Source organism: Pseudorasbora parva, chromosome 16, assembly GCF_024679245.1.
Source record: "Pseudorasbora parva isolate DD20220531a chromosome 16, ASM2467924v1, whole genome shotgun sequence".
Lineage (NCBI taxonomy): Eukaryota > Metazoa > Chordata > Actinopteri > Cypriniformes > Gobionidae > Pseudorasbora > Pseudorasbora parva.
Genome location: NC_090187.1, coordinates 36,999,870 through 37,026,236, shown reverse-complemented (window position 1 = coordinate 37,026,236; position 26,367 = coordinate 36,999,870). Strand labels below are relative to the sequence as shown.

Below are 26,367 nucleotides of genomic sequence, written 5' to 3'. Positions count from 1 at the left end.
CAGAGCCTGCTGGATTTACAACACAAGATCATCCACTTCTCCTGTTATATGTGAATTTTTTGTGATTGTCTAATGTCATTTAAAGTGTATGAAACCTAAAATGAATATTATAAGACACTGACCTTAGTCAGTCTCTCACTCACTCCGTCTCTGGCTCAGGGACAGTCAACGCACTAAAGCAGGTTTGATTTTTTTTAATTTGGCAGTTGATCAATGAAAGTTCGAATTACATGTAAATTGCCATTAAACAAAAGAAGAAAGTACAATGGCGCGCTTTCTCCTCGCGTGTCTATGGTGAATCATTGATTTGTTGCTTTGCTGAGAATGTCTTGTGTGTTAGCCGGGAACATAGTCTGAGTTGTCTGAACTCACTCCTGGTGTTTTTGGAACCAGCATACCTTGAGTAAGCAAGGTTTGGGTTAATCAAACAAGAGTTCAAGGTATATGTGACGGTAAGTTAACCTTGCTTTCCTGTGGAATACCCCTAGGCCTAAAAGTTTAGAGTTATAGTTATTGTTATTGATTATACCGACCTTTGAAATGATCAATATCCCATTGATTGCCATCCCTATACTCCAGTTAGCGGCCCTTCTGCTCTAGGCAGAATTGTGGGGGGTGGGGGTTTAGAAACTATGGAAACTAATGGAAACCAAAGCAGAACAGGGAAACAGAACCAAAACACAGTGAAACCAAACAGACATAGACACATGTTACAATAGCGAATCAAATGTTAGTATTGATGTTTTTTTGTCCTTTTGTATTTGCAAGCACCTTGTTTTTTCTTGATTGAGATGAGAGCAAAGCTGATTTTGGTTTACAGAAGTGGGAGGAGTCAACATAGCCTCTATTCTTCAGCAGTCATAGTTTAGATTCAGCCTTTTCCAGACTCTTTTCTCATACTCCAAAAGCTCTTGATGATGGAGCTAATATTAGGCTTGAATTCCACATCTAACAGCACTGCTGTGGGTTCAGGACAGATTGCTCCTGCTGTAGTAATCGGTTTGTGCTGTTTGGTGGGTTTGCCAAGCAACATCGCAGTAATCATCAGCATTGCTCGTGATTGGAACAAAAATGTGAGCTTTACCTTAAGTCTAATGCTAAACCTTGCTGTCTCTGATGCGTTGACCCTTTGCTTGGCTCCTGTCGTGCTGTGTGGAATACTGTTTGGATGGAAACTTGACATTTGGTCTTGTAGGATCCTGTTCTTCTTGGGTCACTGGAGTCTGTATGTTGGTGTCCTGACGGTCACCTCCATGAGTGTGCACCGCTATCACAATGTCATCAAGTCAAGGGTCACTAACAGGAAGCTACTGCACAGACTGGAAAGACGGCGCAGGCGCCTTCAGATGATTGGCATCTGGATTCTAGCCTTTGTTTTTGCCCTGCCAATAATTTTCACTCAAGGACTCAAAAACCAGGATGGATTCCAAAGATGTCAGAGGACAACGAAGTCACGGTCTGTAGAAGTGTCTGTTTTGCTTCTTGAGATCCTGTTGGCATTCGTCATTCCATTTTTGATCATGTTAACATGTTATCTGTGGTTGCACAAAGGCTTGACTAGAGCTCCACAGGACCAGAAGCCCAGAAATCAGGGGGCAAACGTTAAGACTTACAAGAAGAGACTTGTGGTCAGCATCGTTGTGGCTTTCCTTCTGTTTTGGACTCCTGTGCACATTATCAATGTGATTGATATAGTTACAACTCTGACTAAAACTTCTCATCCAGATGTTCATGACCAACTCAAGTCCTTCCGTAGAGTTAATGGTGATACAAGCAAGGCTCTGATTTTGCTAAACTGCTGTCTGGATCCTTTTCTGTATGTTTTCTTTTCAAGGAATGTCATAAAATGTAGCAAGTAGAACCCCATTGTTTATTTCAGTTACAAATTCAAATAATTATTATTGTTTGAGTTGTGTGCTAACAAACTTCAGATCGGTTTGCTTTAATAATTCTCTAACTGAGGTTTAATATGTCTCGTTTACAATTACTTAAATGATTTAGGATCTATTTAATGTGTTTTTGTTTTTGTAACTGCATTTTGCATTTCTGGCATTTTTTTTTTCAGTCAAAAACAACCTTGTTCTGATTGTTTTTAACTGCAGTATTATCAGATTATATTATTTTAAGGAACACGCGGTATAGATGATGCACAATGCATTGCACAGTGCGACCATCTTCTCTTTTTACAGTAATGGAATAATTTAATTGCTGCTATAGTGTCTTAATAAATGCTGTTGCTCTATGATACTGAAAGGCAGGCCGATTTCTTTTGTCTCTGTAATAGAACATAAGCATTATGGGAGACTCCACACCCTTGCTTCATAACCCTGACGCTAAATGCTCTAACTCAGAACTCAAAACTGCACTGACTTCAGCTGAACAATGAAACTATTTTCTTTTAGAGCTGCCATACCGCCGAAAAACTCTGTTTGCATCACTGAATCATTTTCCTGTTATCACTGTAAAACTGCTTTGAAACAATTTGTATTGCATAAAGCGCTATACAAATAAAAGTGTTAAGATTCACAAAAGAGTACCGGACATTAAGAAGAAGAACATAAGCTTAGAACTTAAAGGGTTAGTTCACCTAAAACCCAATGTTACGTGATTTCAGCAGTTTAACACGCGATCCAAACTGCTGAAATCACGTGACATTGGCGATCCGAATCATTGATCGATTCACTGATTCATGGCCGTTTGAATCTTTATTTGAGGAACACGGAAGAGAATGCTGAATAAAGTCGTAGTTTTTGTTACTTTTGGACCAAAATGTATTTCCGATGCTTCAAAAGATTCTAATGAACTAACTGATGTCACATATGGACTTTTTGATGATGTTTTTATTACCTTTTTGGACATGGACAGTACAGTGTGCATAGAATGCATTTGCTCTGGGACTAAAATATGAAATATCTTAAACTGTGTCTGAAGATGAACGGAGGTCTTACGGGTGTGGAACGACATTAGGGTGAGTCATTAATGACATCAATTTCATTTTTGGGTGAACTATCCCTTTAAGAAACATGATAGCAAGATAGACTGGAATTTATTTTTTTAATGAAAATATATTAAACATATATTTCCAGTTATGCAATTTACAGTAACATATATGTCAATATCATTCAAATCCTTGAACACAGATTTGAAAACAGAATAACAGTACAACATACATCAGGTCACCGTTTGGCTTAAATGCTTCTTTTTTCTTTCTTTTTTCAACTGGATAAGGATTTTGACTATATGCACAACAACATGTTGCAGTACTTAAAAAAGTTTAATAAGTTTCATTAAACTACTTTCTCTGACATATTCATAAATTTAGAATACAACCAACAGGGAGCTAGAAGACAAGGCGAGGGAGGTTGAGGCAGGTGGTTCAGATGCAGTGGAGGAAGCTGGTTTTGGATATAGTACATTTGTGCACTGAACGCCTCAGTCTATGTTGGATGTGGTGCGATCTCTGACATCTGAGAGACAAAGGTTAGAAATGAAGTCAAGGACTCTCAGGACGTTGCTGCCACAATGCACCTGTCCAGCAGGAAGTGGCAGGTCAAAAAATGCTGAAGGACTGAATATTGACTCTTGAACATCAGATCTCAAACAATAACAAGATAAGGTTTCATACTAGCCTAAAACATGCCAGAAGGGCGCAGCCATGAGCAGGCATTTGTGGAGCTTACAGGCATGATCCTGATTTTTCACTGAATTTGTTTTCTAAGGTGGTCCAAATTGGATGATGTGTTCTCCACTGATTTTGTCACTTTGCATTGGTACATCTGGGTCATCTGAACTCTCACAGTAAATAAAAAGAATGGCTGCGTTTAACTCAATTTTTAGACACACACTCGCGACTTCCCTAAACACAATCTCGCCGGCATTTTGAAGTGCGTTCAACTTCGTCAAGTGTGCGAGGGAAGATTATTTGGACAGACCCTCACCCCCTCAAGCTTAAACGAGTCTAGTCAATATGTTCACTTCAGACAGATCCTTAGACCACAATGCAACATGATTGTGATGCTGAATTTACCCCCAACCCCCATTGGAGATATTACAGTTTTTTTGTAATTATCATTGAGTAATTTCTACAACAGCCCAAGCATACATAGATGCCTACCAAATGGTCCCTTGGTAAAGCAAATTCATAAGGAAAAAAAACCTTTAAATAATAAATCAGCTCTATTGCGGATGGTGTTCCATTGCAAGGGTTCCGCCAGTAGAGGGCAACGCAATCAATTGTACGTCCGAGTGAACGAGACAGAGGGAAGATAGCGAGAGAAGGGCATGAAAATGGACTTAAACGCAGCCCGTCTGTAAATCAGCTCACTCCCAGCATGCTTTGAGTTCACACTGTCCCAGCCTCTTTGATCAACAGCAAGAGGATAAACATTAAACACCATTTTTGCTTCCAACAGGCACAATTCATTAAAAAAAATCTGATCTTTGATGGAAATGTTTGTACTTCTACATACACATTTAAAATTTTAAACACCTTTAGTCAGCATCTCATAATAATAATAATAATAATAATAATGACAATTATAATAATCAGAGCAATAATTACAGTTTAGCTATAATAATGCATAATGTCTTAAATCTACTCTTTAGATATGTTCCATCTCTTCCTTCTCAATTGTTCAAAAAGTTCCTCAAATGTCTGCGTTCGTCCCATTACATTGTCCCCGACATACAGCAACTTAAATATTTACAATGATTCATTTACAACCAATGGCTCTGCCCATTAATCATTTTGTCCTTTTTGGAGATAAAAAGCTCATGGCACAGGGTACGTTTGTCCAGTGGGTTTAAAAGAGGCTCCGTGTGCCTGTACTGTCCCGGGGCCCGTTCGACCCTGCACTCACATTGCCAGTAGCTGATTGAGTGCCATGCGGAACTGCTGGGTGCAGCCCGCGAGCTCCCGCACCCTCTCTGTCATGTCTCTGCCCGCCCCTGGTGAGGGGTACTGCAGGGCTGCGGTCTTGGTGCTCACCACAATGTCTTTGAGCTTGTCGCAGAGCGTGTTGCTGTGCTGAGCCACCCTGGTGCGCACCTCGGGAGACTTGGCTTGCCTGGACAGCGTGTCTCCGATGAAGACGAGCTTGTGAGCACTGAGGATGACGAATTTGCTGTGGGCAACAAAGATTTTGGGTGGCTGGTTGTTGTTGATGGAGGAGTAGAACGCGTCGATGGCGTTGGTGAGCGTGGTGATGTTGGCCTCGCACTGCTCCATGTAAAAGAGCAGCAGCTGCCGGTCGCCCATGCACAGCTTACTGCGCGGCGTCTGCGGGTGCTGAGAGGGCGGAGTCCAGCCCGAAATGTCATTGTTGATGGGTCGGGAGACCTCCTGCTCCAGTCGCTCAAACTGATTCAGCTGTTGAGGGTCAGGGACATGAGTGAATAATTTTGCATTTAAAAGATGAACAATACATTGTAAAAAATTGCACATATCCAGTCAAATCTAAATTTATTCAGACACCTTCAACTTTTCTCACATTATCGCAGTTTATTTGTCAGATAACTGTCAGATAACTTTGATAGAAAGGTATGTAATAGATTACAATCAACTAATCAACTGTCAGCTGTTAAATTTAATTAGATAATACCTATTCAGTTCAACCAACCAAGCAGTGCTTCATTTGTTCAGTCTGTGGTGTAAAAGGTTGTATCAGCAATTAAAGAAAGAAAAAACACTTAAAGGAAGTGTTTGTAAGATTATGGCCAAAACTGGTACTGCAATCACTATCCCCCAAGCTACCCCCCCCCCCCCCCCCCCCCGACTCAAGGTTGCCAGATATTCTGCAGGATCAGCAGGAATGTTTGTTTCTCCAGCTGTGGTAAATAGAGCAGAGCTGGCAACCCAGATGCCGAAACACTACTGACTTTGTGATTGGTCGATAGGTGGAGGGTGGAGCTTCAGGCCAAAACACAACAGGACAACATCAACATTAGTTGAGGGCAGCAACAACAACTTTTAAATTACAATATCCTGGCCAGAGTACTGTTTTCAGCAATATAAGTATTTGAAATGAACATGATTTCTTAATGTCTAGTGACATATTAGGGCCATGTTATGATTAATGAAAATACATTTCTATGCAGTTCCTTTAAGCTAAACATGGTCAGGTCAATGTGTCCATAATTTTGATCCCCTGTTTGAAGAATTTTTGTGTATAATATGTCACAGTTTACTTTACTTTGGTATCCTCACTTACATAAGTGGACTACAGTGTCCTGCACCCACTAGTTAAATATGATATCTGGGGTCTGAATCATTTTTGATTTGACTGTATACATGAATAAACAAATGATTATTTATATAATATGTAATATTTGTAAGTGTAGATATAAGTAATGACATTTGTATATAATGTACTTATAATAACAATTTCGCCCACAAGTTGTTCAACCTGTATGAATTTCATTCTTCTGCTGAACAAAAAAAAATATTTAGAAGAATGTTGGTAACCAAACAGTTGACGGGCCTCATTGACTTTCTTTGTATTTTTTCCATACTATGAAAGTCAATAGGTCCCATCATTTGGTTACCAACGATCTTTAAAATATCTTCTTTTGTGCTTGGCAGAAGAATTACATTCATACAGGGTTGGAACAACATGATTGTAAGTGACAGAATTATGAAAATTATGACAGAATTGACATGTTTGGCTTAACTATCCCTTTAAATAATATAAAAGCCATAGAATTAGGAAAAGTGTATAATGTGGTTGGTATGTGGTATACAGTGTTGGGTGTAACTAGTTACTAAGTAATTAGTTACTGTAATGTAATTACTTTTCCCTTGAAAAAGTAAAGTAAGGGATTACTCTTATTTTTTCTGTAATTTAATTACAGTTACTTCTGATGTAATTGAACTAAATACTATATATAATCTATACATAATTCAATAGAGGACTTAACATCAACATTTAAAGTCTAACTTTAAAATGCATGTTTTTATGTATCCTTCTCACATTTGTAATACTTTGGTCAGTTAATAAGAGTAATTTTTTGTAGTTTTATATCATGTATTTGAATGAATTAAGAGCTGTTTCATGTCTAACCTTGAATTGCTTAACTCGAGGGTTGATTTAGAAAATAATTAAAAAGTAATTAGTAATAAGTAATTAAATACTTTTTGCAGAGAGTAATTTGTACAGTAATCTAATTACACTATTGAAGATGTAATTAGTAACTAGTAATAAATTACTTTTTTAGAGTAACTTACCCAACACTGGTGGTATAACAGGGGTATTTCAACTCTTTCAGTTACTGTTTGATCATACTTTCACACAAAAATTCAAACAATGCTAATGTTTAAAAGCAGCAGCAAGTAAGTATTATGTATGTAAGTAAATGCAATTCTATAGCAACTTTGTATTTTAGGTAAGTATTTGAGGGTTTCAGTGAATTGTGTTCTGAGGCCATAGAAAATAATACTGTGAATCATAAGAACTTTCTAGTTCTGTGATTACGGTGTTATAGTCTCATATACCTGTTGCTGTTCCAGCAGCGTCTTATTGTGTTTGATACTCCCTTTTTCCAACAGCTGTCTTTGGTTCTTTTCAAACTCTTCTTTACCCTATAATGTAAAGTAAACATACATTTTTAATGAATAAATTGTTTACAGTCTGTGAATAGATGGGTGAATTACAGTTTGTAATGCATGCTCAAAATGTGTCGACTTGATTTGAGCAATAGAGTATTACGATTGTGCGAAATTATTTGTGCATGACCTAATTCATATTCATGAGTTAATTCATTGTTATTACATAAAATCACAATCAGCATGCAACTGTTCCCACCATTCTTTAAAAGAACAAAGGTAAATCCTATACATTCATCCATCCATTCTTTTGACTGCAAACACTGTGCACTGAAAAGTTTCCATTCACTCCATTGGGGGGCAGTATAATATCACAGTGAAACTCAGCCATTTTCAGTTCTGTATAAAAGTCTGAAAGAACTGAAGAATTCACTATATATATATATATATATATATATAGTATTTATATCTGCACGATTGTAGGTAAAATTTCACCTAACATTTTTGCAATGTATTAAATAAAAAGGACCCACTTTATATTAAGTGGCTTTAACTACAATGTACTAACATTTAAATAATAATTTGATACAATGCATTTATTGTGTACATACATGCTTTTACATTGTACTTACATTTTAGAAATTACCTGCATGTAATTACATCTGTAATTAATTTCTGTAGATACATTTATAATTACACTGTTGACCCTTCCCTTACACATAACCGTTTATAATAAAACTTGTCATTTGCATGACATCTGAAAGATGAAGAAATATCTGTGTGACTCAACAAAATTAATCTTATCCTCACAGTTTCAGCAAAACATTTGACAGAACCACAAAACAGACACATAACAGCTGGTGCTAAAGGAAGATGTATGTGAGCTTTAAGGAAAAGCAGGTCTGCACATGCAATCGCAGTGATTGATGAAAAGGCCTGAGGCTCGACACAGTGGGGATCACAGGCACAGCCCACATAGGGTCGACATGCAGATCACTGATCATATTGATGGCTGAGTGAGAACATACACCTAGATCTTGTTCTCCAAAAAAAAACAAATTCACATTTTGTAAAGATTTCATTTTTAGCGTACCTGTAAATGGACATAATCGTAGTCCTCCATCCAGCCTTCCTCTGTTGTCTCGTACGGCCTGTCTGGAGTCTCTTCCTCAGCTGAGAATTTAGGAGGGGAGGGTAACGGGCGGGACTGGATGTTGGCCCGTTCAGGTGTGCCTGACTGATATGCTGAGATGTTGTTGTTGTTGGTCAGCTGACCCAGCACGTCACCGGTATGGGGGACGGGTGGCAACGGCAGTTGCTGCTGTTTGTTTGTCCGTTTGAAGAGTAAAGAGGCATTGCCATGGAGAAACGATGCTAACTGCTTGGTGTCATCGGGCACGCCGCGGGCACACATGACCAGCCGGTCTAGGTCGTCCCCGCCGGTGCCTGTAGATGGTGCCATCAGGGCTGTGGGGGACCAACCCAGAGAGTCCAGCGCCTGACTGTACCTCACCAGACCTTGGAAGGCCTCTTCCATCTTCTGCACCTGCTTTCCGAGCTTGGTCTGCAGTGTGCGGTCAGTGGCCTGGGTGGCGTTGGCCACAGCGCCTCTAGCGAACTCCAGCAGGTCCCTGACAGCCACACGAATGCGCTCCACGGCCTGTCGGATGGCAGGGAGGTTGGACTCCATCTGAGTAGGGCTGCGCCAGTTCCCACTGATGAATGACATTAGGAGGGACACGGAGCTCTCCACGGACTGTTGATGACGGGACAAACGCTCCATGGCCTGGTCCAGATCCAAGAGCAGCAGGCGACCTGGCCCAGAAGATTCACGCACTGGCACCATGTCCAGAGAGGATGTGGAGAGGTTACTTCTAGTGCTTCCTGTGCTGGATGCCGACAGGCGTTTGAAGCTGACCGTGAGCTCCTCTGTGGCCGCTGCGTCCCGCACCACCTGCGGAGGCACATCGTAGATGTAGTCGCCCGATTCTTCGGCTGCCGGCCGTTCACGAGGGAAGTCATACACGTCTCCAGGGTGGTGGTCCTGTAGGCCACTCTTTCGTAGGCTGGCAGGGATGTCATAGATCTCCTGACCCTCAGGCTGCCGTTTTCCTACTAGCTGAGGAGGAGGAACATCGTACACGTCCTCTGGTATGGGAGGCTCGGGACCGCCAGCGATCTGAGAAAGAAAGGCCTGGTTCTGATTCTCCAGGCTCTTCATCTTGGCAAAGTGAGGAGGAACGTCGTACGTTTCCTCCCTGATTGGACCATCTGGAACATCTTTGCTGACAGATGGAGGAATGTCATATACCTGTAAAGAGGAATAATGTGTTTACCAAAACTAGTCTAGTATAATCATAACTGAGCTCATTAGGGATGTACCGATATTAAAATTCTGGCAGATACTGTTGATAATTAGTCAATCATTTTACATGTTACAAGTGAACTTAGGCACCACAACATAGTGTACAAATGTACAGTATGGCTTTTTAAAGATTACATTCAACTGTTATTTTTAAGATATATAAGATGATAGAAAACGTTATCTAAATGTAAAAATAAATGAAATGATCATAGGCAATTAAATATCCAATATATGTCCAATATTTACCTCTAATATTTCTATAATGATTTAAGTTATACACAGCATTTGCTAAATGAACACTAAATGTGAATTGCATTGGAACAGTGTGCATAAAATGGCTTTAAGGGCCGATCAAAAATTCCTTCTGCTTGTGAATTATTTTACACTCTAGTTTTACTGTCATTTGGTCAGCTGGGATGTCAATAGTGGCCAGTGGGCAGTTTTGGTGGGGGCGACGTGTTTGAAGTGGGTGCTGAATTAATTTGCTAAGTCTGACTGAAGCCAGCAAAATGATTGAAATTGCTTACAGAACCTATTCAAAATGCATTCTGTCATTGTTGGACGATCAGTCGTGTTTTGTTTCAGGGAATTTAGATCTCTGCAATCCACATTAATGTGCAGATCAAATGTGCACATAGAACCACAGTGTAATTGATTTGTGTACGTCATGTATGGAGACAAAGAGTAATTGTTACCGTTTGTTGGTAGTGCAGCTGGCTCTTGTCCACACTAGGTGGAGTGTCATAGATCTCCTGACCCTCTCTACTGGGTGGGCCTTTCATAGCCATTGGAGGAGTATCATAAACCTGTGGCGCAGAGAAAGAAACAGGGTCAAAAAGGTGTAAACCCATTTTACTTGACTGAATAGGTTAAATGGATTAAATACACAATTAAGACATAAATCAGTGACTATTAGTAGATCTGACCTGAAAAGGAAGCCATTTAATAAACACATTTGTGTTAGTTGAATACAGTTTAATATGTCTGCAATGTCGAAGCAAGCCTGGGAGGGGCATTTGTTTCTGTCTGTTTCTCTCATTTAGTTAACACCCCAGGGGCCCTGATTGCTCTCTACCTTCTTCTTCGTCCTTTTTTAGGGGCTTTTGCACCGGAGGAACGTTTTCATAGTTCCTATTGGTGAAAGTAATCACTTTTTGGTATGTTCAAACTGCAGGAACTAGGAACGATGTTGGGAACGGCACCCGTCATTTTAAAAAAGCCATGTAAATGCAGTTTATATATACTACATCTGAATTAACTTTTGTCAATGGTACACTCTCAGAAAAAAACATACACTGCTCTCACTTGGGCGGTACACTAAGGTATAAAAGTGAAAAGGTATATATCAGTACGTAAAGAGTGCGTATTAGTACCTTAAGGGTACATATTAATAACTTTTCAGTTTGTTCCCCTTAGTGACAGCAATGTACCTTTTTTTCTGAAAGTGTGTGTGAAATGTAGCACTGCAAGTTGTCATAGGAGATTTCATCTTTTCTCCTTTTTGCTCTTTCAATTGCAAATTCAAATATCCGTTATCACAAAACTCACGACACATCTCACAAGTCCTCCATTCTCCAGTTGTTGGTGTTGTTAAATAACGCACTTAAATTATGTTTTCCCGACTTATGTGACGTAAATTTTCTACTGGCAGTGCAAATAAAACCAGGAAAATTGCCCTAGGGGAAAATGTAGTTCTCAGGGACCGTCCTGGTGGCTAGATCTGAGAACTGAGTTCCTAGAACTACCCAGTGCGAAAGCTCCTTTGGTCTTTTTCACCCTTTTCCTGCTGTCCGTAGTTTTTTGTGCATGTTGGAGAGAACACAGGTACACACAATAGAGGACACACTCCCGCTGATGTGGAGAGATTACAGGAGCACGATCTCAGACAGGAACAGCTGGGGGAAATCAGCAGTGCTGCAGAGATGCTGACCTCTACCTTCACCCACCATCTCTCTCTTTCTGCTACCTGTCCAGTGGCTCTGTGGTCAAGGCTGAGTCGCTGATCATGGCTGATAGTTAAAGAGTTTTTTGGGGAAAACCTTTAGAGGAGGTACTGTATGCAGCGCAACCAAAGGCTTCTATGTCTTCATAGTGTTTTTAACACCAAGATGAAAGATTACATCATGTGTTGCTCTTATACTCATCAAGGCTGCATTTATCTGATTAAAATAACAGTAGTAATATAAATAACATTAACACTATTTATATGATTGTAGTAATCAATCTTTATATTTTATTTTATTTTCTGTTGAGGTACAAAAACAGCACAGACTCGAGTTTCAGAATGTGCTATAAATTAATTGTGACTTCCTGTCCCAATGCTCTATCACTGTCAAACTGTGACGATAATGCCTGCTCAACTGGTAGAAAAAAATAAATAACACACACACACACACACACACACACACACACACACACACACACACACACACACACACACACACACACACACACACACACACAGACACACACACACACACACACACACACACACACACAAACACACACACACACACAGCGCTTTAATGTTAGTAAAAGGATTAAAACCAAATAAATGTTTTATAGCGCTAGCAGTAAAAGTGTGATTTTTCCACTACTGCATCTGATATGGGTGAAATGAGGTTGAGGGAATTTGGATTAAACTGTAGTCTAATCTTGTCTGAGATAGAGTTAATGTCACACACACTTAGGGACTGGTAAATTTCAATAGTACATTTCAGCTGAATACTTACGCATCAATAATTTAAACCAATGGTTCACAAACTGCCCTCTAAGGGTTGTAATGGCAGAACAATTATCATTATGAACATAGCTGTTTGACAGATATCTAGATATCATATATAATGGACTTGCATAGGGATAAAATGTCCTATTTTAAGCATTACAGATAGAAAAATACCCTTCCTTCATCATGTATTACTTTCCAGAGCTCCTGATTCCTGCTGGCAGCAATAATTATTGTTTATAACAGAAATATGTTGCTCACAAAGTGAAAATAGATTTGAATATTATAGTTTTCTATGATCAGAGTACTGCGCAACTTTCAGGCAGATTTAAACAAGTTACAGCTCAGGTAAAGAGCACACATTTTCAAAGAACATTCCTAATGCATGCCCTTAATGTGTACTAGAGATTTCTGAAGTCATGTCCTCGCTACTTCTATCAATACTGCTCCAATCACACACATACACACACATCCTTACACAAACACCATTAGCATTTATAATGCTGGCCAAACAATGGCTCTCAATCTGTTGTGCGCCCTCAGGAGAGCCTGCAGCCAGAGACGGAGGCAGGAGAAACCATGAATACCAAAACCTCTCGCAGCCGTTCTGCCAGCTCCATTTGATTAAACGACTGTGTTTTTTCCTCTGAATCGCTCTAATCGGAGAGACGGCGATTTGTTATGAATATCTTGAGCAATTTTGGGAAGAAAGTGTTTTGGCTTGCAGCGTTTTTTTTTTTTTTTCTGTATGAAAAATTGAGAGGGGCGAATTTACAAACCGTATGGTTATTTAGTGTAAAAAAAAAAATGTATTTACTAACTTCTGATGAACTAGATTAGGGAGATGCTGGTGTAGAGCTGTGCCATTCAATCATGAATAAATTAAATACCCAATGCTTTACCCTTTAATCTTGAATATGGCAACATCCTCAATTACTTAACATTCCAAAGTCTGCTTACCATGAGGAAATTGCATTCATTGTATTCAGACCCTAATTTGCATGATGGTTTAAAAGACACTTAATATTCCGTAATATTATGAATTTGACTGCACTGACACCATAGGATGAAAACAAAACTGAACTGAATTGAGCTGGACGATGACACCAATGACAAAAGCTATATAGCTAAATTGACTTTGTTTCATAATTGACGAATTTCGCAACACTGAAACTGGCATTGAACTGACTTGGCTTAATAATGACACTATTGTTATCGCTGCTTATTGCTGAATTTAACTCATTTCATGATTGATAAACTTTACACAGTTATTGAAATGAATCAACACTGAAAGGACTTGAGCTGAATGATGACACCACTGTCTTCTATAGAGCACATAGATTGTAAAAAAAAAAAAATGGACAGCACATCTCTGCTAACCAGTAACGTTCGTTGCTAATTATGTCACTGTAGTGATCCTGAGGTGGAGCCGTGGCATCAAGGTCCTGCCCACACTCAATCTCAAGCACAGCTGTCAATCATGACTTTACAGCCATTCAAACTTATTGGGAAAACGGACATATGCCTGTGTGATGAGAACTACCTAAAATGCCAGAAACCATCTTTGGGAAACAATTTTTTGAAGTGTAATTAGATTTTTTTTGATTGTTTGGATCATGTCTCATTCAATTACATAAGCCGCTTTTCGACCACAGGAACTTCACCCAGGAATCAGGAACTTTGGGTGGTACTCGGTGTGTTTAGACCGCAGGAACCAGGGTCTAAATGAAGTTCCGGGTAAATATTTCCCCCTCCAAACGGCCCTGCTCGCGAGGTAGTACTTTTTCAAAGTTCAGGAACTTTCGAGGGTGGGACTTGGGCGCTGAACATGCTGATTGGTTTAGCATTTTATTTCAACCGGCATTTTGAAAGTCTTTTGCGAGGTTCGGTCTACGTTCAGTAAATATCAGTCTTGCTCTCTGTCTGATGGCGCGCATTCGTCTCAGCCATCTCATGTGCAATGTCTGTAATAGCTGATAATAATTTACATTGTCATTTTAAATCTAGCTTTACAAGCTTTCTGAATATGCTGCATGCTGCTGAATCTGCATATTAGTGCTCTTTTCTGTCGTTGTTAATTACCTCTTAGTAAACCTATACAAAAGCAGCACAGCTTGAATCTCTTCCATACTCGTTATTAATTTTTTTACAGTCTATTTTTCACCATGTAAACGACCTGACCGATTACTTTTAAGTGTGCGTCCTTACATGACGTGACAGCGTGCGCCGCGCTCATGTTGACAAGAGAGGAAAGCTAATTTTTTTGAGGGTTAAACTTTTTATTTCTATGATAAGCTATGAAGATAATGTTGGAATAATGACACAGCGTATATTGCCCCAGGCAGTTTTTACTTTAACTGCGCCTGACAGAAGAATTTTTTTTTTCTGAGATGATTATTACACTTTACAACAAATAAATAGCTTATACTACTGTATTAGTCCTGGTGGCCGTTAAGAGTTGCTATGGCTACAGTTAACACATTCCAGCTGCTGGAGAAAACAGCGTTGACATTTTTGATGCGGCAGACAAACTGCATGTGACAAAATGATTGCGTTTGAAAGTCATCACATGTAAACACCAGATCGGTTTAGATAACGTCTCATGTAAACAGTCCACTAAATCTTTCAATCGGTACACGCAAAAATGATTACTGTCCATCACTGACTTGGAGGAGCAGTCGCGCGCAGTCCTACATCACCGGACTAATTTGCCTAATCTTCACGGTACTTTATTTAGCGGTGGAAACGCAGACAGTTGCAGGTCTGGGGGAGAGAAAAGTTCCTGTAAAAAAGTTCCTGGTACAAATTGTTCCCGGTAATTTTGGTGGAAACGGGGCTATAGAGAGGAGGCAGAGTTTAGGACCTATATTGCAGCCAGCCACCAGGGGCGACTGAATTGCTCTGACTTCACTTTTCAGGACTTGTGTGGCATACTTGGATTTACATCAGAATTCGAATTGGTCTCATATTTGATAAAGTTTGCAGCGTTATTTTTCCTGTTTATTACTGATTTGAAACAATCTTTATTGTATAAAGCACTTTATGAATAAAGGTTACTTTACTTGATGCAATAGTTATTATAATAGTAAATAGTTACTTTACTTGATGCAATAGATTAGCGAATTAGATGGTTTTATGATTAGTGATGTTATCAGCAGCCACAATTAATTCTTAGTTTATGTTTGTTTAACTTTTACACAGTTTGTGTTTGTATATTATTTCTAACATTGTGTATTGCCCACAAAATGATGAGTGATCTTGTCTTATCTGTTTAGTCCACCCCTCTGTCTGTCATATACAGCATGTGCTCAGGTCTTTGCCTTTATCCCTGTTTTTCTCATTCTCTCTGTATGGCTGTGCTGAAGGCTGCATGTGTGTTGGAATTATGTGGTCTGGTATTTATGGCCTTTGCCGTGAGCCAGGCTTTGTCTGTCTCTCTCTCCCAGGGATGTGTACTGTATGCATGTGCGTTTGTGTGTGTGTGTGTGTGTGTGTGTGTATGTGTGCGTGCTGCAGCGTGCTGCACTGAAGGACTGATCTCGCTGACAGCACATTCTCTCTCATATGCACACGTGTGTGTGTGTGTGTGTGCACACAGTGGTCTCAGGATATTCTGCTTCACACACGCACAATGCTGACCTTCTTTTTGAAATGCCTCCAGACACTGAAATATCTACTTCCACTGCAAGTAATGCATGACCTCATCTAAAAATAGTCATGCAATCATCGAGCCAACAGAAATATAAGGATCTAGGAAAAAAGAACGGGCAAAAGAGTGAAGATGAAAGACAGAGAAAAGAAAGACAGCAGGAACTGAAAGCAAGAACAATGAAAGCAAGAACAAATTAAAGTGAAAGAGTGAAAGCAAGAGTGCAAGAAACAGAAAGTGATAAAGTAAAAAAAAAAAAAAGATGCAGAAAATTTTAAATGACAAGCAAACAAGTAAAACATTTCATAAAAAAAACGCCTAGAAAAAGTTACGAGTGAATTAAAAAGAGTGACAAAACAAAGCAAAATAGTGAAAGAAAGAGTGATAAGTGAGAAAAAAATTGTGATAAATAGTGAAAAGAGTTAGCATGTTAGGAAAAAAGCAACAACAAAAAAATCTTTGACTTAACATCGAAAGAATGAAATTTTCTAAGGTGGAAGAGAAAGTTAAAGTGTAAGCAAGAAAGAAAGAATTTATATTCTCATTGCTTGTATTATTAATGAGCAAGGAGGTTTTTCGCTAGAGTCTGGCAGTGTGATGATCATCTATCACACACACACACCGCAGATATCTGAGATACACTTAAAGGCTATTATCATCAATAACGATTTTCAACTGGCTCATCCACAAATTACTAGATATCAAATAACCTACAGCGTAATGATTTCACAAGAATATTACAGAAAATGTGAACCTCAACACATTGACTTAGTCAGTACACACACGAGTCATGTGATGCTTCTGTTCAGAGTGTAATCAGGTGAGCTCTTTACCTGTTGATTGTACTGGGTGCGGGTGGGCGGCACGTCATAGATATCCTGCGTGGGTGGAAGGTGTCTGGGGACGTCATACTCATCCTGTTCGTTTTTCCCCGTGTCATACACGTACACTTGACCAACCCGTGTGGGAACAACTACCTGAGACAGAGAAAGAGAAAAACAACTGCATGAGACTGTGTGAATTAATGAGTGGGCACGTAAAGGAGGATAAAGACGCTGCCCTGATGGCGCCGTTCACACCAGGTTAACACAGACTCTACTACAACAAATCGGGGGTCTCAAAGGTCACCGTGGGAACAGGGGCCACTCTTTTGTCTGCCTGTTTACCTTCTGTCTTACGCTTCGAGGACTGTGTGGATCGTGTGAGCCTGGGAAAAGAAAACAAGCTACGACCCCAAATTTGTACAATGCCTGAGACATAATACCAATCACAACACAGACTCAGAAGAGCTGTTCAGGATGTTGAAATCCTTCACAAGGATTGTAGCATAATGCAGCTAACGCATTTAAGGCAAATGGTACTTTTCACAAAACAGTTTAAAGCAGCTTTAGAGAAAATTATGTTAATATTTATTTGTGATTTATTGTCCCATTTAGCAGATTGGAGCTGAGCAATGTATGCGTAAAGACTGTATGTATGCGGATAAAGTTGGATGGACTTATATATCCAACTTTATATAAAGAGTTGGGTGATAATACAGTTACATATTATCACTCAAGCATGCTCTCAGAATATGTAATATTACCAATGTGTGATATTAGGGATACCAGATATATTGGTACCATATCAGTTACCTAAGGAAGCTTGTTTCCACCACTGAATAAAAAATAAAAAAGGTTATTCCGATTTTTTTGTCTCACAATTCTGACTTTTTTCTCAGAGTTGCATGATATAAACTTGTGATTTTGTTTTGTTTTTCTCAGAACTGCATGATATAAACTCACAATTTTGACAGAGCTGCTTGACATAAACTCACAGTTTTTTCTTTTTCTCAGTTTTTTCCCTCAGAATTACTTGATATAAACAATTTTACCTTTTTTTCTCCAATTTTTTTAATGCAATTTTGACAAATATATTGCAATTGCAAGAAAAAATCTTGAATTGTGAGTTTAAAAAGTTGCACATATTATTATTTCTTTATGTTACACTTTCTGTGCATGACAAGCAACACTGCCAAGTGCTGTGTAGACAGTATAGTTCTTTTAAATGCATTTTACATGTGTGCACTTGTGCTTTCCATTGTGCTCGCCTTTATTATTATTATTATTATTATTATTATTATTATTATTAACTATCATTATTATTAACTATTATTAACTATTTATGTACGTTTGCAGTCATATAAAGCGCACATAAAGTTAATCTTATAAACTAAAATAATCTTATAAACATTTCATAATAATAACTTTAAAATTTAATCTTTAGCAATGATAAAAATGTTATTTATACTTTACATTACAAAATCTAAAATAGATTTATAATGCCTTAAAATATTAGTTTTTAGTGTTTTTTATTTATTTTGACAAAATAGTAAAGTTTTTTACTTTAAGTTTTTAAAGATTTTTAATATGGTGCATCCCTATGTTTTATAAAAACAGAAAATAATCTGGCACTAAGCTTATACCACGGTCAAGAGGTTTTGTTCAGCACGAAGCAGAGCAAAATCACCGTGACAAATGGCCTTACGAGGTTTACTGCTTGAGTATGTTAGTAATGCCCTCTGCCCTTTGCCCTCTGCGAAACAAGAATTTGCTCCTTGAAATAAAACATGTATGGACGGGGCGGTACTGGTTTGTGTGCAAAGGTGAGGTGTGTACTGTAATTATTTAGGTGGAGTGAGATTTATGTCGTTTTTATGATTCCCCGCAGGCCAGTTGTGCATGATTGCTGGCCTTCACTTATAACACTGAGTTAATGAGATTACTTGCGCTTTCATTCTTGCTCTCTTTCCTTCCTTTATCAGTTCACACCAGCCAGTCTATAAGAACGCACTGTGCCAGCCTTGTGTATGGGTGTCACTTCTCGCATACTAAACAACAGTTACTCACATGCATCATGGACACAGACACAGATTGGTAGAGGACACTCAAGAATACCAGTATGGGGTGAATCTCACATGACCAGGTCATATTCCACCCCAAATCAAAAGAAAGAAACAAGAAATTATGTTTTACTTGAAATAAGCAGATATTTAGGATTTTGGATTTTACGCATTGTGACAGTTTTCATGACAATTAAGTTGTATTTTTTTATATATATATAATAATATACATTTAATTTTGTATTGCATGACATTAATTAGAATCAACACAGAGAATAGAAATTGCAAAAACATTAAAAAGTAAACTGCATTACGTAACGAATAAACAGTATAAGGAAGAAATGTGGTACATTTGCATGAAAATGGAAGAAATTCTTGATGGTACAACAAATATGCTTAATTTTTTGTGCAAAATGTAATATAGGTTAAGATCAGTGAGATTCTTCACTTATAGTGAGGGAGGGCAGAGCAGTGCTGATTAACCACACAGACTCAATGAAGCTTTTCTTTGTGAGGCGTTCATGCTTTGTTAGATTAAATCTAGTGACTATGGTAACCAGGCACGAGCGACGACAAGGCGAGCACAATGGAAGCACAAGTGCACACATGTAAAATGCATTTAAAAGAACTATACTGTCTACACAGCACTTGGCAATGTTGCTTGTCATGCACAGAAAGTGTAACATAAAGAAAGAAAGAAGACAGTAGGAAAATGAAAATCCCAGAGATCTTGTATTAATATTTACTCTCCCACTCACACAGACTGTCACTTTAGATCCCTGCTAACCATCCAATTAAGCCGTTCTCATTAAAGAAAGCTGGCAATCTGTCACTGTTAATTCCCATCCTTCTCTCTCTCTTCACGTATCTCACCCCTCTGCCTGATTCTTGCCCTTTTTTCCCAAATGGCATTGCAAAATCAATGATAAATTCCTTTGGATTTTTTGTCTGTGAGGTAAAAGCGTGTTATTGGTGTGATTTATTGGATAAACCCTGTGACCCGTGGACCACACCGTCCCTATCTCCAGAACATCCACATATCCACGACCTCTCTCTGACACCGCTGTGGTAAATGGCTGCATTCTCCACGGTGCCGTACACACTTTCACACACATTAGGATGAACTGCAGGTGTTTCATCTGACACTTCCACATGTACACGACCTCTGGTGCTGTCACACTCTGTATTTTCACTTAGCCTGGCAGAGGTGATTTAAGTTAGAAATCCATCTATCTACTTATTTACATACACTATATTGCCAATAGCAATGGGTCACCCCTCCAAATCATTGAAGGTGTTCAATCACTTCCATGGCCATATGTGTATAAAATCAAGCATGGCATGCAGAGACACTTCTACAAACATTTGTGAGAGAATGAGTCCCTCTCAGGAGCTCAGTGAATTCAAGCGTGGTACCGTGATAGGTTGCCACCTGTGCATTTGTGAATTTCCTCACTAATAAATATTCCACAGTTAACTCACAGTTTAACTTCCACAGTTAAAGCAATTGGGAACAACACCAACTCAGCCACGAAGTGGTAGGCTACTTAAAATCACAGAGTGGGGTCAGCTCATGCTGAGGCGCACAGAGCGCAGAAGTCGTTAACTTTCTGCAGAGCCAATAGCTACAGACCTCCAAATTTCGTGTGGACTTCAGATTTGCTTAGGATCAGTGCATAGAGAGCTTCATGAAATGGGTTTTTAAGGTCAAGCAGCTGTATCCAAGCCTTACATCACCAAGCAATGCAAAGCATCGGATGCAGTGGTGTAAAGAACGCCACCACTGGACTCTAGAGCAGTGGAGACGTATTCACTGGAGTGACGAATCACACATCTCTGTCTGGTAATCTGATGGACGAGTCTGGCTTTGGCAGTTGCCTGGAGAACAGTACTTGCCTGACTGCAATGTGCCAAGCGTAAAGTTTGGTTGGGGGAGATTATGGTGTGGGGTTGTTTTTCGGTGGTTGGGCTTAGCCCCTTAGTTCTAGTGAAAGGAACTCTTAATCCTTCAGCAGACATTTTAGTCAATTTCATGCTTCCAAATATGTGGCAACAGTTTGGGTGTGGAGAAACTTAACTGGCCTGCACAACTTGTGTAGTCCTAAATCCTGACTTCAATCCGATAGAACACATTTGAGATGAATTAAATTGGAGACTGCGAGCCAGGCCTTCTCATCCAACATCAGTGTCTGACCTCACAAATGCGATTCTAGAAGAATGGTCAAAAATTTCCATAAACACACTCCTAAACCTTCTCAGAAGAGCTGAAGCTGTTATAGCGGCAAATATGGCTAACTTAATATTAAACCCCATGGATTAAGAATAAGATGTATTTAAAGTTCATGTGCATGTAAAGGCGGGCCTACCAAAACTTTTGGCAATATAGTGTATCCATACAATTATCTAGTTGAGTTCAGTTATGCATCTATCTAGATATTTACTTATCTAACAAGTTCAACACACTGTTCCAGCCATGCAAAAATACACCACACACTAACAGTTATGATGTGCAACACCTGTTTATAGACTGTGTATATCACTGTGCGACAACTATGAAATAACGTTCTGTTATTGCTTACAGGTCACTGTCTGAGATTTTATATACATAAATATTGCCAACACTGTGGTCCTTTAGTACTGTGCACCCTGTTTTATTTCAGTGCCCTCTCAGACCTGTGCTTAGCTTTAAGTAATAGTCACTCCATCCTGCTGAGAGCCTCTGAAGGGCCGGTCGTAATGACCATCGATCAATAATGTGAATTATCAATGAGCGCTGCTCTGGGGAGCAAAGATGGCACATATGGTGGACTGCCATCTTCCAGCCCTCATCAATATAGCTGAAAGGGTCTGGCCATAGAGAGTGGGTGTGTCCAGGCCTCCAGCTGTCACAACAATCTCTGGGGGGCGGGGTGAAGTGCCTGTAATGATGATGTCACAAAGAGGTAAACACTCCCTGGTGTGGAAGGAAACAATAGGGGAGCGGTGACCGTCTGACTGTGTTGCCCTGCACCATGACAGCTGGCCAAGAGTCACAATCACAGCAGCTACATGGCCATTAGGTTCAACCCTAAAGAGAGGGACAGATTGCAAAGGCTGCTTTACAAAAGTCCCTGTACCCCCTGCTGCATCGACGAGCTGTGACCTCCTTACCCCAGCTGACACAATGACACATGCCACCACTCTAAAGAGTGCAGCCAGGTCTGCTGAAGACATTCCAGCTAGGCCTGGCTCCTTGGACCATGGATGTCACTAATTTTAATCTATGCCTGCAAACCGAATACCTTTTACTGAGATCTCAGAGGGATCTCATTAAAAATGTATACCTGAAACAAAACATTACATTTTAACTGCGACAACAAATTAAACAGATATCTTAATGATAATTCTAAACTCAAAGCTCTTCAAATGTATGCAATTTTTCTGTCAGGCTTTCAAATATCGGAGGTCAGCGAATTTCATTAACTCACAGAAGCAAGAATAATTATGTTAATTTAATAATAACACTGTTAAAAAAATGCACATTCAATTCTACGTATATTTTTAACGTTTCAGTAACAAGCCTTGGTCAAGGTACATCAACGTAAGCAAAGGTCAATAATTACTCACAGATGAAAACAATCACAATCAGCGTTCAATAATTGGTTAAAATCTTGAGAAATTAAAAGACAAAATCAGTCATGGACTGATCTTTATAACACATAACATCTAGACAAACTTAATGAGTTATAAATACATTCTAAAAGACCATTACAACATGAAAAAGGTCACATTTTACCAACCACATACGCATACACAACACATCCAAAACTGTTCCTATATCTACATACACATACTATACATTTACATATATAACTTCAGTTTTAAATGTTTCTTATTTAAAAACAACTCAATTCAGAATCCATATTCAAACCATATGGCATGTTTTAATGTAATAACACCAAACAGAAAATGCAAAATGGTTGTGAATGGAGTAATCTGATAAACTTAATTCCAGCCAGTCTCACATTCCACACAAGCCATTCATTTCAGTTCCCCCTTTTCTAAAACCCATTCACAGAGTCCAATATCATCCCAAAATATTTCTGAATCAAAGTTTCAATCATTTTCTTAAGTTTGATTTGGCAAAGTTGGCCCCAAGCTTGGCTTTGATTTAAATGCAGTGCCACAAATAACTGCGTCCAGAGGCTTGAAACATAATGAGGGGTCAAAGTCCAAACGCTAAAGGGCTTCCACATACCTTCACATATGCTATATTCACACACACTCTTTCTCTATATAAGTGGCTGTGCATAAGCTTTTCCCCCATAGCCCCCTACCAACACTCTCTTCATGGCCATCTGTGGAGCAAGCTGTCCTCTTTACTGTGTGTAGAGCGGGGGGTGCAGGTCAGGGTTCTGTGTGTGTTGGCATGATGTACACTTCAGTTTTACCCTCAATTTCCACCAGTCTTGGAATTTTTTCTGTTTATTTAAGCTTCATTCAAACTGTCAGTCCAAATCCGAAATCCGAAATCCATTTTGAGCTACATTCATTTCATATGTGAAATCCTATATTCAAGTTTCTTCAAATCTGTTTCAGTCTGACTGGATTTTGCATGGTGTGTGTGAATTTCTCATGGCGCATAAAATGTGAATGTCACGTTGTTATAGAAAGCATGCTGAAAGTCGCTGCAGAAACAAGGCTGTGTTGTTGCAAAGTGCTGGACGAGCAGAAATTGCTGCAACATGTTTTGAGACCGGCAGTGATGACAGCATGAAATAAAGCTATACCATACCAGCCTCCAACATTTCTGCTGCTACCTCATAAGATGCAGTAGTCCAGTGCGGCGGCTACACATGGTCTTGTTGTAAATAAGAAAACATCTGTATTGCAAAACCCTCTATTTTACGGTTAATGTTGTTGTTTTTGGCGTATGTCTACCAAAGCAACGTCACTGCTATAGTTCTGATACACAATGTGGATGTCAATTTAAGATCAGATTCCAATCGGATACATAGATAATCAGTGTGAACATAGCCGTAGCCATTTCAGTAGCAAACATTTTCCTTCATGATTTGTTGTTTGATCTTTCGTTAATTGATTAGTTTGGCCTATTCAAGTTTTTTTTTTTTTTCAGTTCAGTTGTCCATTATTTTTAAATGTGCTTGGTTTTTCTGTTCCTGCCTCAAGTTTGCTCCTGAGTGTTTTGTTTCTTTTTGAAACTGCTGCGTTTAGATCCATTTCTCCTCACTTTTGCAACCAACCTCTAGCCTAGAAATCTAGACGCACCCTAGCGGTAGCAAATCTAATCTGCCGCGAGTGTCGTCTAGCAACTCTCAATACAGTTCTGAGCTGTAAAAACCAAACCCTGGTCAGGCCAATCACATCGTGTATAGACTCGGTGGGCGGGGCTTAACATAGTGACGGCAGAGTTGCACTTGCGTGCTACTAGTAAACACAGAAACTGGCGAACGGCGGTCTTTCGAATCAGCTTTGACTGCGACTCTGGAAGACTTGGAGTTAAGCTTTTCTCTAAGAAAAGAACAAAGAACGGCACTGAAATCATTCTTAAAAAGGGAAGATGTGTTCGGAGTTTTGCCGACCGGATACAGCGAATGTTTAATCTGTCAAAAAGCTCCGCTTCACGTTGCTCTGGTTGGTTGTAGCGCTATCCTATCGCGTGCAGAGGGAGTTTGAAAGACAACCTTTTATCCCGCCCCTCGGATTGACCTGTCAATGGTGAGTTCCCAGACCAAACATCTTGATGTGGGTCTGGCTAACCAATCTCTTGTTCCTTCTTTTTTTTAAAATGGAGGTACACAGATACAGAGAGCCACTTGGAATCATATTTTAGAGGGTTTTAAAGCAGAAATGTGAAGTTTATAATTTCATAAAAGCACTGAATAAACATTGGGACCCACTTTATATTAGGTGGCCTTAACTACTATGTACTAACATTGTAATTAATCATTTAATACAATGCACTTATTGTGTATCTACATGTGTTTACATTGTACTTACATTATAAAAAATACCTGCATGTAATTACCTCTGTATTTAATTTCTGTAGTTACATTTGTAATTACACAGTTGGCACTTCTCTTACACCTAACCCTACCCTTAAACTGACCCATATCAACACACCTGTCCCTAACTCTACCCATATCCTACCTAAATATCAGCATAGGTGTTTTGCAATACAATATGGGCACAGTAAGTACATTGTACTTATTTTTTGATGTAAGTACATAGTAGTTAAGGCCACCTAATATAAAGTGGGGCCAAACATTGAATTCTTCTGTTGTGTATAATTAATAGTTTTTTTTTTTTTTTTATAGTCGATTAGGGTTTGTGGAATTACATTGTTTTGGTAACAAAGTTGTAAAATTTAATATAACTACAAAACTCAATTTTCTAAGCATAATGTTTACATCGTGTGGCTATACAATTGAAACTGTGCCTCAGTGTGACAGTGTTTTTTTTTTTTTTTTCAAGGGACAAGTGCAATTTATTGAAAGACGTTTGCAATAATGCCTTTAACTAGAGGTGATGTCATGTCTAACAGTGGTAAACACGTGCCCTAGTGAAAGCTGTCCATCACTGGGTTGAGGCGTCTCCAGCTGTGGGCATGTGAGCACAGCCTGCGGAGAGGATCAGCTGGGTTCTGTGACTTGTTGTGATGTGGGTGCCAGTGGGGCCCCATCTGGACTATGAACACACACGTATTTGCTGTCCCCAAAGAACAGTCTCCCTCTTCCACATTTACAGATGTACTGGATGAATATTTTGCCCAAATCCTTTTGAGTGGGTTTGAAAGTCCACTTCTAAATTTTATGTAAACCTGAATAAGTGCAGGTTTGACCATGGTTGTTTTTAAGGTTTTTAAGCAGAAGTTTAATGTGGGAAGTCTTTCAAAGTTGTGTTTCACTTGAATGCAGTGTTCCTGCAGGGATATTCAGTGCCAGCACTGCACAGCAGCTGAATCTACAGTTCCATGGCAAAATGATTTTGCTGTCCGAGTAAGATATGATTAAAAAAGACATAATACAAAGACAAGAAACAGACAACACATCCTTCTGTTGTATTGTCTTCACTATTACTGCATGCAAAACCTAAATCCTTCAGTCAGATTCATAAACATATGACTCTTAAGAGCAGGTCAGCGAATCAGTCAAGTAAATGGTTTGAATCATTAAAATAACGCAAATCAATAAATCCTTCTGAATTA

General features: G+C 39.2%; 2 protein-coding genes across 3 annotated transcripts in view; one reads left to right on the top strand and one right to left on the bottom strand.

Moving 5' to 3' along the window:
* The first annotated feature begins 771 nt into the window (after positions 1 to 771).
* Positions 772 to 1,863, top strand: LOC137043624 (leukotriene B4 receptor 1-like). Its single transcript, XM_067419920.1, has one exon. It carries the CDS (start codon positions 915 to 917, stop codon positions 1,857 to 1,859), a length of 945 nt encoding a protein of 314 aa, XP_067276021.1. The 5' UTR covers positions 772 to 914; the 3' UTR covers positions 1,860 to 1,863.
* A 1,177-nt stretch (positions 1,864 to 3,040) lies between these two features.
* Positions 3,041 to 26,367, bottom strand: part of bcar1 (BCAR1 scaffold protein, Cas family member) — a 91,826-nt gene continuing 68,499 nt past the window's right edge. For both annotated transcript variants that reach the window (XM_067418883.1, XM_067418884.1), the window contains exons 3-7: positions 17,113 to 17,256; positions 10,601 to 10,711; positions 8,634 to 9,851; positions 7,490 to 7,576; positions 3,041 to 5,368 (exon numbers count right to left, since the gene is read on the bottom strand). In XM_067418883.1, coding sequence (XP_067274984.1) covers positions 4,856 to 5,368; positions 7,490 to 7,576; positions 8,634 to 9,851; positions 10,601 to 10,711; positions 17,113 to 17,256 — 2,073 coding nt within the window. In that variant the 3' untranslated portion in view covers positions 3,041 to 4,855. The remainder of the gene's footprint in view (positions 5,369 to 7,489; positions 7,577 to 8,633; positions 9,852 to 10,600; positions 10,712 to 17,112; positions 17,257 to 26,367) is intronic.